We start from the raw sequence: 15,750 nt of genomic DNA, 5'->3' as shown, positions 1-15,750 counted from the left end.
CGACGCTGCAGCGATCAGCATCGTTGTCTGTATCGCTGCAGCGTCGCTTAGTGTGACGGTACCTTTACTCGACTTTCCCCTCTCCAGTCCATCCTTAATGCAGCAGCCAGGGTTGTCCATCTGGCTAATTGTTACTCAGATGCATCCTCTCTTCACCAGTTGTTACACTGGCTGCCCATTCATTACAGGATACAATTCAAAGTACTTGTTCTCACCCACAAAGCTCTCCACAGTGCGGCACCTCCTTACATCTCCTCCCTCATTTCTGTCTATCGGCCTAGCCGATCTCTGCGCTCTGCAAATGACTTTCGACTAACCTCTGCACTAATCCGTACATCCCACTCCCGACTCCAAGACTTCTCCCGTGCTGCGCCAGTCCTCTGGAATGCTCTACCCCAAGATATTAGGACCATCCACAATTTCCATAGTTTTAGGCGCTCCCTCAAAACACATTTGTTCAGAGCGGCCTACCACGTTAACTAATCAAAGTCATTTTATGTGTAAGTGTGCATTTGTAGCCCAGGAACTATCTCTACCAATCCCCCACCCCCTGAAGATGGTTGGACCATCATTGTAAATACACAATTGTAAAGAAGCTCCTGTACTTTGTATCTCCCCCACCTCATTGTAGATTGTAAGCTCTCACGAGCAGGGTCGTCTTATTTTGCTTTAATTATTGTATTGTTAATGTTGTTACCTTTGACTGTTGTGCTTGAAACTGTTAGGGTACGTTCACACAGGACTTTTTTGCTGCTTTTTTTTGCTGCTTTTTTTTATGCTAATTTAGGTGCGTTTTTTTGGTGCGTTTTTGGTGCGTTTTTTGGGTACGTTCACACAGGACTTTTTTGCTGCAGATTTTTGCTGCAGATTTTTGCTGCTTTTTTTATGCCAATTTTCAGCTGCTAGGACACCTCACAATGGCTCTTCACACCTTACTACCAGGAACTCCCTCACAATAGATCACAATCAGGACACCTCACAATGGCTCTTCACACCTCACAATGGCTCACAATGGCTCTTCACACCTCACTAACCACACCCCTAAGCTCTTGGCTGTGAGATCCCTTCCTGCTGGCCATGATTTTCTGCACAAAAAACGCAGCAAATAATGCTACATGCGTTTTTTCAGCGTTTTTTTCATCACCCATTCAAGTCAATGGGTGAAAAAACGCTGCAAAAACGCAGCAAAAACGCTGAAAGAAGTGACATGCCCTATGTCCAAAAAAAGCAGCAAAGCAGAAAAAACTGATCAAACAAAAAACCAACGTGTGTGCATGAGATTTCTGAAATCTCATAGGCTTTACTGGTACTGTAAAAAGCAGCTGAAAATTAGCATAAAAAAAAGCAGCAAAAAAAAGCAGCAAAAAAGTCCTGTGTGAACGTACCCTTAACCCCTTAACGACCGCCGATACGCCTTTTAACGGCGGCCGCTAAGGGTACTTAATCCACAGCGCCGTTAATTAACGGCGCTGTGGAAAAAGTGAATAGCGCCCCCCAGAGTCGGATTTTCTCTGGGGTCTCGGTTGCCGAGGGTAGCCGAGACCCCAGAGAACATGATTCGGGGGGTTTTTACCGACCCCCGAGTTGCGATCGCCGGTAATTAACCGTTTACCGGCGGTCGCAACAAAAAAAAACAAAACGCGATTTGCCGTTTAATTTCTCTGTCCTCCGATGTGATCGCACATCGGAGGACAGAGAAATGTGGTCCCCGATGGCCCCCAATAGCCCCCCAATACTTACCTACCTCCCCCGGTGCTCCTCGTGTCTCCCCATGGGCGCCGCCATCTTTTTTCCGGGAAAAAATGGCGGGCGCACGCGCAGTGCGCCCGCCGCCCGGCACCCGGATGTTCTTTGGGGTCTCGGCTGCCGGGGGTAGCCGAGACCCCAAAGAACATGATCGGGGTCGGTTTGCACCGACCCCTGCTTTGCGATCGCCGGTAATTAACAGTTTACCGGCGACCGCAAAAAAAAAAAAAAAAAAAAAAAAAGCGATCAGTTATTTCTCTGTCCTCTGATGTGATCGCACATCAGAGGACAGAGAAATAGGGGGATTCGGGGACCCTATCATACTCACCCGGGGTCCCTGGGTCCTCTTCTGTCTTCTCCTGCCAGCCGGCTTTTTCATCATGGCGGGCGCATGCGCAGTGCGCCCGCCATCTGCTGCCATCTGCCGGCCGGCAGGAGAAGACAAGTTGGGGCTAAAATTAGGGTTAGGGTTAGGGTTAGAGTTAGGGTTAGAGTTAGAGTTAGGGTTAGGGTTAGGGTTAGGGTTAGAGTTAGGGTTAGGGTTAGGGTTAGGGTTAGGGTTAGGGTTAGGGTTAGAGTTAGGTTAGAGTTAGGGTTAGGGTTAGGGTTGGGGCTAAATTTAGGGTTAGGGTTAGGGCTAGGGTTAGAGTTAGGCTACTTTCACACTAGCGTTTTTTGGCTTCCGTCGCAATGCGTCGTTGGAGAAAAAACGCATCCTGCAAAAGTGCTTGCAGGATGCGTTTTTTCTCCATTGGCTTGCATTAGCGACGCATTGCGACGGATTGCCACATGTCGCATCCGTCGTGCGACGGATGCGTCGTGCTTCGGCGGACCGTCGACACAAAAAAAACTACATGTAACTTTTTTGTGCGACGTGTCCGCCATTTCCGACCGCGCATGCGTGGCCGGAACTCCGCCCCCGCCTCCCCGCACCTCACAATGGGGCAGCGGATGCGTTGAAAAAACAGCATCCGCTGCACCCGTTGTGCGGCGCTTACAACGCTAGCGTCGGTACGTCGGCCCGACACACTGCGATGGGCCGAGTACGACGCTAGTGTGAAAGTAGCCTTAGGCTTCTTTCACACTTGCGTCGGTACGGGGCGGTCGCAATGCGTCGGCCCGATGTACCGACGCACGTTGTGAAAATTGTGCACAACGTGGGCAGCGGATGCAGTTTTTCAACGCATCCGCTGCCCAGTCTATGTCCTGGGGAGGAGGGGGCAGAGTTACGGCCACGCATCCGCGGAAATGGCGGACGCGACGTACAAAAAAAAGGTTACATTGAACTTTTTTTGTGACGACGGGGGCTAAAGTTATGGTTAGGGTTGGGGCTAAAGTTAGGGTTGGGGCTAAAGTTAGGGTTAGAGTTGGGATTAGGGTTAGCGTTTGGATTAGGGTTGGGATTAGTGTTACGTTTGGGATTAGGGTTGGGATTAGGGTTAGGGTTGGGATTAGGGTTAGGGGTGTGTTGGATTTAGGGTTTTGATTAGGGTTATGGTTAGGGTTGAGATTAGGGCTGTTTTGGGGTTAGGGTTGTGATTATCGTTAGGGTTGTGATTAGGATTATGGATCGGGTTGAGATTAGGGTTAGGGCTGTGTTGGGGTTAGGGTTGGAGTTAGAATTGGGGGGTTTCCACTGTTTAGGTACATCAGGGGGTCTCCAAACACGACAGCCAATTTTGCGCTAAAAAAGTCAAATGGTACTCCCTCCCTTCTGAGCTCTGCCGTGCGCCCAAACAGTGGTTTACCCCCACATATGGGGCATCAGCGTACTCGGGATAAATTGGACAACAACTTTTGGGGTCCAATTTCTCCTGTTACCCTTGTGAAAATAAAAACTTGGGGGCTAAAAATCTTTTTTGTTGGAAAAAAATATATTTTTTTATTTTCACTACTCTGCATTATAAATTTCTGTGAAGCACTTGAGCTTTCAAAGTTCTCACCACATATCTAGATAAGTTCCTTAGGGGGTCTAGTTTCCAAAATTTGGTCACTTGTGGGGGTTTCTACTGTTTAGGTACATTAGGGGTCTGCAAACGCAACATAACGCCCGCAGACAATTCTATCAAAGTCTGCATTCCAAAATGGCGCTCCTTCCCTTCCGAGCTCTGCCGTGCGCCCAAACAGTGGTTTACCCCCACATATGGGGTACCAGCATACTCAGGACAAATTGGACAACAACTTTTGGGGTCCAATTTCTCTTGTTACCCTTGTGAAAATAAAAATTTGGGGGCTAAAAAAATCTTTTTTGTGGGAAAAAAAATCTTTTTTATTTTCACTACTCTGCATTATAAACTTCTGTGAAGCACTTGGGCATTCAAAGTTCTCACTACATATCTAGATAAGTTCCATGGGGGGTCTAGTTTCCAAAATGGGGTCACTTTTGGGGGGTTTCTGCTGTTTAGGCACATCAGGGGCTCTCCAAACGCGACATGGCGTCCGATCTCAATTCCAGTCAATTTTGCATTGAAAAGTCAAATGGCGCTCCTTTGCTTCCGAGCTCAGCCATGCGCCCAAACAGTGGTTTACCCCCACATATAGGGTGTCGGCGTACTCAAGACAAATTGTACAACAGCTTCTGGGGTCCATTTTCTCCTGTTACCCTTGGTAAAATAAAAATTTGGAGGCAAAAAGATCATTTTTGTAGAAAAAATGCGATTTTTTTATTTTCACGGCTCTACGTTATAAACTTCTGTGAAGCACCTGGGGGTTTAAAGTGCTCACCACACATCTAGATAAGTTCCTTAAGGGGTCTAGTTTCCAAAATGGTGTCATATGTGGGGGGTCTCTACTGATTAGGCACATCAGCGGCTCTCCAAACGTGACATGGCGTCCGATCTCAATTCCAGCCAATTCTACATTGAAAAAGTAAAACGACACTCCTTCTCTTCCAAGCTCTGCGGTGCGCCCAAACAGTGGTTTACCCCCATATATGGGGTATCGACGTACTCAGGAGAAATTGCACAACAACTTTTGTGGTCTAATTTCTCCTGTTACCCTTGTGAAAATAAAAATTTGGGGGCAAAAAGATCATTTTTGTAGAAAAAATGAGATTTTTTATTTTCACGGCTCTACGTTATAAACTTCTGTGAAGCACTTGGGGGTTCAAAGTGCTCACCACACATCTAGATAAGTTCCTTAAGGGGTCTAGTTTCCAAAATGGTATCACTTGTGGGGGGTTTCCACTGTTTAGGCACATCAGGGACTCTCCAAACGCGACATGGCATCCGATCTCAATTCCAGCCAATTCTGCATTGAAAAAGTCAAACGGTGCTCCTTCAATTCCAAGCTCTGCGGTGCGCCCAAACAGTGGTTTACCTCCACATATGGGGTATCGACGTACTCAGGAGAAATTGCACAACAACTTTTGTGGTCTAATTTCTCCTGTTACCCCTGTGAAAATAAGAATTTGTGGGCGAAAAAATCATTTTTGTGAAAACAAATGCGATTTTTTATTTTCACGGCTCTACGTTATAAACTTCTGTGAAGCACTTGGGGGTTCAAAGTGCTCACCACACATCTAGATAAGTTCCTTGGGGGGTCTAGTTTCCAAAATGGTGTCACTTGTGGGCGGTTTCCACTGTTTAGGCACATTAGGGGCTCTCCAAACGCGACATGGCGTCCGATCTCAATTCCAGCCAATTCTGCATTGAAACAGTCAAACGGTGCTCCTTCACTTCCAAGCTCTGCGGTGCGCCCAAACAGTGGTTTACCTCCACATATGGGGTATCGGTGTACTCAGGAAAAATTGCACAACAAAATTTGTGGTTGGTTAAATTTCTGTTTTTACACTTGTGAAAATTAAAAAAAATGGTTCTGAAGTAAAATGTTTGCAAAAAAAAGTAAAATGTTCATTTTTTTCTTCCACATTGTTTTAGTTCCTGTGAAGTACGTAAAGGGTTAATAAACTTCTTGAATGTGGTTTTGAGCAGCTTGAGGGGTGCAGTTTTTAGAATGGTGTCACACTTGGTTATTTTCTATCATATAGACCCCTCAAAATCACTTCAAAGGTGATGTGGTCCCTAAAAAAAACATGGTGTTGTAAAAATGAGAAATTGCTGGTCAACTTTTAACCCTTATAACTCCCTAACAAAAAAAAAAATTGTTTCCAAAATTGTGCTGATGTAAAGTAGACATGTGAGAAATGTTATTTATTAACTATTTTTTGTGACATATCTCTCTGATTTAAGGGCATAAAAATACAAAGTTTGAAAATTGCAAAATTTTAAAAATTTTCGCCATATTTCCATTTTTTTCATAAATAATCGCAAGTAATATAGAGGAAATGTTACCACTAACTTGAAGTACAACATGTCACGAAAAAACAATCTCAGAATCAGCGGGATCCGATAAAGCGTTCCAGAGTTATAACCTCTTAAAGTGACAGTGGTCAGAATTGTAAAAATTGGCTCGGTCATTAAGTACCAAATTGGCTCTGTCACTAAGGGGTTAAACTGTAAAGCGCTGCGGAATATGTTGGCGCTATATAAATAAAGATTATTATTAGAATTATTAAGTAGACAGATGTGAGCTGACATTAATAGCCTGTGAAGCTCCATGTTACCCCCTTCCCAGTCTATAAACATCAGCCCAGAGCTGTCTGCTTTCCCTCAGCTGGTTAACAAAAATATGGGGTCCCCACAACATTTTTCTTTTATTTATTGGCTAAATAAAAGTACAGTAAGCTACACACGCACTGCACTGATTATATATCTCAATTACATCTATCTATGCAGGGCTACCACCAGGAATTTTAGAGCCCCATACTGGCAACATTTTCAGGCCCCCTTGGGATTCTGTTCTACCTACTGAGGGGTGATCTAATAACCATGTATAAGTATATAAGGGGACAATACAAATATCTCGCTGAGGATCTGTTTATACCAAGGAAGGTGACGGGCACAAGGGGGCATTCTTTGCGTCTGGAGGAGAGAAGGTTTTTCCACCAACATAGAAGAGGATTCTTTACTGTTAGGGCAGTGAGAATCTGGAATTCCTTGCCTGAGGAGGTGGTGATGGCGAACTCAGTCGAGGGGTTCAAGAGAGGCCTGGATGTCTTCCTGGAGCAGAACAATATTGTATCATACAATTATTAGGTTCTGTAGAAGGATGTAGATCTGGGGATTTATTATGATGGAATATAGGAATATAGGCTGAACTGGATGGACAAATGTCTTTTTTCGGCCTTACTAACTATGTTACTATGTTACTATGTTACTATGTTACTATGTTACCCCTCAAACCTTCCATAGTCCCACCATCCACTGTTGGGAAAACTCAGCTTCTGTACCACTTCTTCACCAATCACATATTTACAGTTCACATCGAACACCATATCACATACATAGCCATCAGCTTTTGTTTAGGCCAAAAGATTTTTTTAACCCCTTTCTGCCAGCTGATGGAATAGTACGTCAGCTGGCAGATCCCCTGCTTTGAGGTGGGCTCCGGCGGTGAGCCCACCTCAAAGCCGCGACATGTCAGCTGTTTTGTACAGCTGACATGTGCGCGCAATGAGTACGAGCGGAATCGCGATCCGCCCACACCCATTAACTAGTTAAATGCCGCTGTCAAAAGCTGACAGCGGCATTTAACTAGCGCTCCTGGCCGCGCGGCTGGAATTGCTCGCACCGCTGACCCCCGTCACATGATTGGGGGTCATCGGTGCATTGCCATAACAACCATAGGTCTCCTTGAGTCCTCTATGGTTGTTGATGGCCGATTGCTTTGAGCGCCACCCTGTGGTCGGCGTTCAAAGCAACCCTGCATTTCTGCTACATAGAGGTGATCTGTGCTTCACCTCTATGTAGCAGGGGCGATCGTGTAGTGCATGCTTCTAGCCTCCTATGGAAGCTATTGAAGCATGCCAAAATTAAAAAAAAAAGTGTTTAAAAATATACAAAAATAAAAAATATATAAAAGTTCAAATCACCCCCCTTTCGCCCCAATCAAAATAAAACAATAAAAAAAAAATCAAACTTACACATATTTGGTATCGCCGTGTTCAGAATCGCCCTATCTATCAATAAAAACAAAGGATTAACCTGATCGCTAAATGGTGTAGCGAGAAAAAAAATCAAAACGCCAAAATTACGTTTTTTTTGGTCGCCGCAACATTGCATTAAAATGCAATAACGGGCGATCAAAAGAACGTATCTGCACCAAAATGGTATCATTAAAAACATCAGCTCGGCACGCAAAAAATAAGCCCTCACCCGACCCCAGATCATGAAAAATGGAGACGCTATGGGTATCGGAAAATGGCACAATTTTTTTTTTTATAAGCAAAGTTTGGAATTTTTTTTCACCACTTACATAAAAGACAACCTAGACATGTTTGGTGTCTATGAACTCGTAATGACCTGGAGAATCATAATGGCAGGTCAGTTTTAGCATTTAGTGAACCTAGTTAAAAATCCAAACAAAAAACAAGTGTGGGATTGCACTTTTTGTTGCAATTTCACCGCACTTGGAATTTTTTTCCCGTTTTCTAGTACACAACATGGTAAAACCAATGATGTCATTCAAAAGTACAACTCGTCCCGCAAAAAATAAGCCCTCACATGGCCATATTGACGGAAAAATAAAAAAGTTATGGCTCTGGGAAGAAGGGGAGCGAAAAACGAACACTGAAAAACGGAAAATCCCAAGGTCATGAAGGGGTTAATGAATATTGTGCAAGGTAAAAATGTGCTTCATTTTTTGTCTTTCACCTTTCTATGTGACTTTTTAGGGCATAAAGTCACACGTTTTTAGAAAAATGGCATGAGCTGGAAGTGTATGTCAGGGAATCCTTGGGTCGAGTAGTTATGATGGGCAGTGTAAGGCTGTGTGCACACGTTGCTGATTTTTCGCGTTTTTTTTGCGTTTTTCCCCGATAAAAACGCTATAAAACCGCAAAAAAAGCATACAATATACATCCCATCATTTAGAATGAATTCCGCATGTCTTGTGCACATGATGCGTTTTTTTCCGCGAAAAAAACACATCGCTGTAAAAAAACGCAGCATGTTCATTAATTTTTGCGGTTTTTTTTGCGGATTTCCCACTATAAAATGCATTGGGATATGTCCGGAAAAAAACGCACCAAAAACGCATCAAAAACACATGCAGATTTCTTGCAGAAAATTTCAGGTTTTTCTCAGGAATTTTCTGCAAGAATTCCTAAACGTCTGCACATAGCCTAAAACACAGCATGAAAGGAGATGAATATATTAAGGGAAAAAAAAAGTTTGCGAGCCAGCCAGGAGTCGAACCTAGAATCTTCTGATCCGTAGTCAGACGCGTTATCCATTGCGCCACTGGCCCCGCACTGATGGCAAGTTTGGGTTTTGTGTCCTGCAGGGGTACAGGGTGGGAGTCACAGGAAGTGCTCATTAACTAGCTGTGTGCCGGATACTTTTCTCTTGCCTTTCAGTTGTCTGCAAAAGCATCAATAAAATGTAACATTTCTATATGGCTGGAAGAAATAGAACAACAGATACTATGCAAAACCATATAAAATAATAATATCGCAAAGTTCTATCAATGACATCGGATGCAATCAGCACAGTCTCACAGTCTCACTCAGATGGAGTGCTCTGCTGCACGGGGCTTCAGAAAAATGGCCGCCGCGATCTCCATCTGCGCACGCGCGGCCTCAGGAAGATGGCCGCCCCCACCGATCACCAGGGGAATAGCGCAGATCGCGCTCTTTTTCCTTCAGCTGCGCAGTGGATTCGGCTGTTGGACATGCGCACACCACTACGCCACCAACGGACAGATAAGCAAGATCTGGGGGAGAAACAGTGCTGTCACCACGCCCATAGGACCAGACCAGCGTGAGTGACAGCCCACAACGGCGACTTTACAAAGGTATTTCAGCAGCATAGCTGGGGAATAAAGGCACAAAAAAGACACTAATGTAAAGCACAGCTCTGCCCCTATTTAACGCTATTTTTATCTCATCTTTAAAAAACGGGGTGACAGGTTCCCTTTAAGGAAGATGATAATTACAGTGAAGAAAAATGAGACGAGCCAGCCAGGAGTCGAACCTAGAATCTTCTGATCCGTAGTCAGACGCGTTATCCATTGCGCCACTGGCCCTCCGCATGTTTTATGTTCCAATGTGGGGTCTCATAGTGCAGTGTGAAGAGACTATGCCAGAAAGTCAGTAATAATTATGGGGAACCAAGGCATAATTAAAAAATTACAATGACAATACTATAACTAATAGTAAATACAACAGCATATGACAGTTACACATGTGAAACACACATCCAATTAATTACGGTAATAGAAAAATGTTTTGCGAGCCAGCCAGGAGTCGAACCTAGAATCTTCTGATCCGTAGTCAGACGCGTTATCCATTGCGCCACTGGCCCGTGCTGTCAGCCTGCAGCCCCCCTAGCGCTGTAATGCCGGAGCACGTCAGAAGTTCTCTCTGGTTGGCACGTGGTGCTGATGACGGAAGTGACGTCAGGCGCGGCAGATTCAGAGCCCGCTCTCCGGTGTCTGGGGTCGGGTCCTCGCTAGGACTGAGCGCCGCTTGTTCCCGGACTGGGGTGAGCGCAGTGTGCACGGGTGTGACGTCATGAAGCAGCCAGCACGGTGTAGGGCGGGGGTGATGGCGTCATAGAAAGCGCAGAGTTATAAGCTGTGGATGCGCTCAGTCAGCGCTGCCGGGACTGACACGTGAGCACGGTACCAGGAGGCTCCATGTCTGACGGCAGCCTGTGCTGTCCCCCGTAATAGAGCGTGCTCAGGCTACGGACGGTGTGCAGTGTTACCGGGCATAGGGGGCGTCACTCCTCACCCAGTAGAGCTGAGCACAGGCACTAGGTGGTGTATACAGGGGTATACTCACATGGGGCAGGTTACTAGGTGCTGTGTACAGGGGTATACTCACATGGGGCAGGTTACTAGGTGCTGTGTACAGGGGTATACTCACAGGGGGCAGGTTACTAGGTGCTGTGTACAGGGGTATACTCACAGGGGGCAGGTTACTAGGTGCTGTGTACAGGGGTATACTCACATGGGGCAGGTTACTAGGTGCTGTGTACAGGGGTATACACACAGGTGGCAGGTTACTAGGTGCTGTGTACAGGGGTATACTCACATGGGGCAGGTTACTAGGTGCTGTGTACAGGGGTATACTCACATGGGGCAGGTTACTAGGTGCTGTGTACAGGGGTATACACACAGGGGGCAGGTTACTAGGTGCTGTGTACAGGGGTATACTCACAGGGGGCAGGTTACTAGGTGCTGTGTACAGGGGTATACTCACATGGGGCAGGTTACTAGGTGCTGTGTACAGGGGTATACACACAGGTGGCAGGTTACTAGGTGCTGTGTACAGGGGTATACTCACATGGGGCAGGTTACTAGGTGCTGTGTACAGGGGTATACTCACATGGGGCAGGTTACTAGGTGCTGTGTACAGGGGTATACACACAGGTGGCAGGTTACTAGGTGCTGTGTACAGGGGTATACTCACAGGGGGCAGGTTACTAGGTGCTGTGCACAGGGGTATACTCACAGGGGGCAGGTTACTAGGTGCTGTGTACAGGGGTATACACACAGGGGGCAGGTTACTAGGTGCTGTATACAGGGGTATACTCACATGGGGCAGGTTACTAGGTGCTGTGTACAGGGGTATACTCACAGGGGGCAGGTTACTAGGTGCTGTGTACAGGGGTATACTCACAGGTGGCAGGTTACTAGGTGCTGTGTACAGGGGTATACTTACGGGGCAGGATACTAGGTGCTGTGTACAGGGGTATACACACAGGGGGCAGGTTACTAGGTGCTGTGTACAGGGGTATACTCACAGGGGGCAGGTTACTAGGTGCTGTGTACAGGGGTATACTCACAGGTGGCAGGTTACTAGGTGCTGTGTACAGGGGTATACTCACAGGGGGCAGGTTACTAGGTGCTGTGTACAGGGGTATACTCACAGGGGGCAGGTTACTAGGTGCTGTGTACAGTGGTATACTCACAGGGGGCAGGTTACTAGGTGCTGTGTACAGGGGTATACTCACAGGGGGCAGGTTACTAGGTGCTGTGTACAGGGGTATACTCACAGGGGGCAGGTTACTAGGTGCTGTGTACAGGGGTATACACACAGGTGGCAGGTTACTAGGTGCTGTGTACAGGGGTATACTCACAGGGGGCAGGTTACTAGGTGCTGTGTACAGGGGTATACTCACAGGGGGCAGGTTACTAGGTGCTGTGTACAGGGGTATACTCACAGGGGGCAGGTTACTAGGTGCTGTGTACAGGGGTATACACACAGGGGGCAGGTTACTAGGTGCTGTGTACAGGGGTATACTCACAGGTGGCAGGTTACTAGGTGCTGTGTACAGGGGTATACTTACGGGGCAGGATACTAGGTGCTGTGTACAGGGGTATACTCACAGGGGGCAGGTTACTAGGTGCTGTGCACAGGGGTATACTCACAGGGGGCAGGTTACTAGGTGCTGTGTACAGGGGTATACACACAGGGGGCAGGTTACTAGGTGCTGTGCACAGGGGTATACTCACAGGGGGCAGGTTACTAGGTGCTGTGTACAGGGGTATACACACAGGGGGCAGGTTACTAGGTGCTGTATACAGGGGTATACTCACATGGGGCAGGTTACTAGGTGCTGTGTACAGGGGTATACTCACAGGGGGCAGGTTACTAGGTGCTGTGTACAGGGGTATACACACAGGTGGCAGGTTACTAAGAGGTGTGTACAGGGGTATACACACAGGGGGCATGTTACACTTATTAGAGTTACCCAAAAGCAACATTTAATCCCATAGTTACCACTAAGTTAATATACGGTAATCAATAACCCTTGTCTGTATAGCAAAATTATATTCTACTTTATTGTCATATATAAAAACCACAATTACAAAAGACAAATAAAAAAAAAAAAAAGCATAAAACCCGAAAATGGTCAGTGGTAAGATGGAAGACAGCATTTATTTTTTTGAGCAGTGTATGTTAGGCTTCTGTGCTTTAACACCCCACCACGAAATAAAGCACAGAAACTGGCCTAAATATGTGAGCTACTTCTAGTCAGTACAGCTATATTTTTTTCTTTCAGGTTATTGTCTATACCAATATGGACAAGAAATTATTGTCTTTATCTGCTGAGAAGAAACCTGATGGTCTTCAGCGTTATCTCCAGACTCTGAAAGATGCTGAGGTGAACAACTATTCCATACTGACTGCATGAATCGGTCCTGTGTCCATTACTAAACACAACCATAGACTGGAAGTGGAAGTTTTAAATGGGTTTTATGGGTTTATTTATTGCATGGAGCAGTTTGTCTACAGGTTTTCTTAGAATGATAGAATGTTAGAGTTGGAAGGGACCTCCAGGGACATCGTGTCCAACTCCCTGCTCAATGCATGATTCACTAATCCATCTCAGGCATATATCTGTCCAACCCCTGGCCGGGAGCAATTGTTTATTTTCTATTTTACTGATGGCCTTTGTTTGTCACAGCTTTTTCATACATGAGAAAAACATGCATGGGAACTAAGGGTAATGTTACACTAAACGACTTACCAACGATCACGACCAGCAATACGACCTGGCCGTGATCGTTGGTAAGTCGTTGTGTGGTCGCTGGGGAGCTGTCACACAGACCGCTCTCTCCAGCGACCAACGATCAGGGCAACAACTTCGGCATCGTTGAAACTGTCTTCAATGATGCCGAAGTCCCCCTGCTGCACCCGGGTAACCAGGGTAAACATCGGGTTACTAAGCGCAGGGCCGCGCTTAGTAACCCGATATTTACCCTGGTTACCATTGTAAAAGTAAAAAAAAACCAAAACAGTACATACTCACATTCTGATGTCTGTCACGTCCTCCGCCGTCCACAGGGTTACGCGCTGCTGCCCAGAGCTTCCTGCACTGAATGTGTCAGCGCCGGCAGTAAAGCAGAGCACAGCGGTGACGTCACCTCTGTGCTCTGCTTTACGGCCGGCGCTGACACAGTCAGTGCAGGAAGCTCTGAGCAGCAGCGCGTAACCCTGTGGACGCCGGGGGACGTGACAGACATCAGAATGTATGTACTGTTTTTTTTTTTTAACTTACAATGGTAACCAGGGTAAATAACGGGTTACTAAGCGCGGCCCTGCGCTTAGTAACCCGATATTTACCCTGGTTACAAGTGAACACATCGCTGGATCGGCGTCACACACGCCGATCCAGCGATGGACAGCGGGTGATCAGCGACGAAATAAAGTTCTGGCCTTCTAGCTCCGACCAACGATGTCACAGCAGGATCCTGATCGCTGCTGCGTGTCAAACACAACGAGATCGCTATCCAGGACGCTGCATCGTCACGGATCGTCGTCGTTCTCGCTGCAAAGTCGCTTAGTGTGAAGGTACCTTTAGAGTCTATTGATGCCTATGCAGCATCAATAGTAAAAAGATCTAATGTTAAAAATAATAAAAAAAAAATTAAAAATAGTTATATACTCACCGTCCGTCGCCCCCCCGGATCAGGAACAGGCCTTTCCCGCTCCTCGCGACGCTCTGGTGACCGCTCCATGCATTGCGATCTCGCGAGATGATGACTTAGCGGTCTCGCAAGACCGCTACATCGTCATCTCGCGAGACCGCAATGTACTCTTGGGACCGGAGCGTCGCGAGGAGCATCGGTAAAGGCCTCGCTTGGATCCGGGGGGACGACGGAGGGTGAGTATAGAACTATTTTTTATTTTAATTCTTTTTTTAACAGGGATATGATGCCCACATTGCTATATACAATGTGGGCTGTGCAATATACTACGTGGGCTGTGCAATATACTACGTGGGCTGTGCAATATACTACGTGGGCTGTGCAATATACTACGTGGGCTGTGCAATATACTACGTGGGCTGTGCAATATACTACGTGGGCTGTGCAATATACTACGTGGGCTGTGCAATATACTACGTGGGCTGTGCAATATACTACGTGGGCTGTGCAATATACTACGTGGGCTGTGCAATATACTACGTGGGCTGTGCAATATACTACGTGGGCTGTGCAATATACTACGTGGGCTGTGCAATATACTACGTGGGCTGTGCAATATGCTACGTGGCTGCAATATACTGCGTGGCTGTGCGATATACTACGTGGGCTGTGCGATATCCTATGTGGGCTATGCCATATACTACGTCGGCTGTGCAATATACTGCGTGGGCTGTGCAATATACTGCGTGGGCTGTGCAATATACTGCGTGGGCTGTGCAATATACTGCGTGGGCTGTGCAATATACTGCGTGGGCTGTGCAATATACTGCGTGGCTGCAATATACTGCGTGGCTGTGCAATATACTGCGTGGCTGTGCAATATACTGCGTGGCTGTGCAATATACTGCGTGGCTGTGCAATATACTGCGTGGCTGTGCAATATACTGCGTGGCTGTGCAATATACTGCGTGGCTGTGCAATATACTGCGTGGCTGTGCAATATACTACGTGGGCTGTGCAATATGCTACATGGCTGCAATATACTGCGTGGCTGTGCGATATCCTACGTGGGCTGTGCGATATCCTACGTGGGCTGTGCGATATCCTACGTGGGCTGTGCGATATCCTACGTGGGCTGTGCGATATCCTACGTGGGCTGTGCGATATCCTACGTGGGCTGTGCGATATCCTACGTGGGCTGTGCGATATCCTACGTGGGCTGTGCGATATCCTACGTGGCTGTGCTATATACTACGTGGCCTGCCGCGAACAATCAGCGACAGGCGCTGTCCGGCCGCGAATTGGCGCGGGATTTGAACCATACTTCGCTAATTGGTCCCGGCCGGCCGAATCCTGTTTATTCAATGTATTATTCTAAAATCTTCATAAATAAACTACATACATATTCTAGAATACCCAATGCGTTAGAATCAGGCTACCATCTAGTGTGTACATAACTGTTAATCTTAATGGGCCGAACATTTGTAAAATGAGGATCCTCTGGCTGGAAAGCATCTATATACTGTGTTTTTTTCGCTATCCAATACGGCATAAGGAGTTTAT

General features: G+C 46.5%; 1 protein-coding gene and 3 non-coding genes across 7 annotated transcripts in view; 1 reads left to right on the top strand and 3 right to left on the bottom strand.

The window, feature by feature from the left end:
• Positions 1-8,981: 8,981 nt before the first annotated feature.
• Positions 8,982-9,054, bottom strand: TRNAR-ACG (transfer RNA arginine (anticodon ACG)). Its single transcript has one exon. It is a non-coding gene; the product is annotated as a tRNA-Arg (tRNA).
• Positions 9,055-9,758: 704 nt separating this feature from the next.
• On the bottom strand, positions 9,759-9,831 carry TRNAR-ACG (transfer RNA arginine (anticodon ACG)). Its single transcript has one exon. It is a non-coding gene; the product is annotated as a tRNA-Arg (tRNA).
• Positions 9,832-10,036: 205 nt separating this feature from the next.
• On the bottom strand, positions 10,037-10,109 carry TRNAR-ACG (transfer RNA arginine (anticodon ACG)). The gene has a single exon. It is a non-coding gene; the product is annotated as a tRNA-Arg (tRNA).
• A 70-nt stretch (positions 10,110-10,179) lies between these two features.
• The window catches only part of FANCI (FA complementation group I), a 126,420-nt gene continuing 120,849 nt past the window's right edge, over positions 10,180-15,750 (top strand). Inside the window, exons 1-2 of one of the 4 annotated variants that reach the window (XM_077263478.1) lie at positions 10,180-10,289; positions 12,819-12,920. In XM_077263478.1, the coding sequence (XP_077119593.1) occupies positions 12,837-12,920 (84 nt within the window). In that variant the 5' untranslated portion in view covers positions 10,180-10,289; positions 12,819-12,836. Of the gene's footprint in view, positions 10,290-10,398; positions 10,501-12,818; positions 12,921-15,750 lie in introns of those variants that run through there. The other 3 variants (XM_077263480.1, XM_077263479.1, XM_077263481.1) reach the window with 3 other exon arrangements.

Source organism: Ranitomeya variabilis, chromosome 5 (assembly GCF_051348905.1).
Source record: "Ranitomeya variabilis isolate aRanVar5 chromosome 5, aRanVar5.hap1, whole genome shotgun sequence".
Lineage (NCBI taxonomy): Eukaryota > Metazoa > Chordata > Amphibia > Anura > Dendrobatidae > Ranitomeya > Ranitomeya variabilis.
Note: the sequence above shows the minus strand (reverse complement) of the source record. Positions and strands in the feature narration are given on the sequence as shown.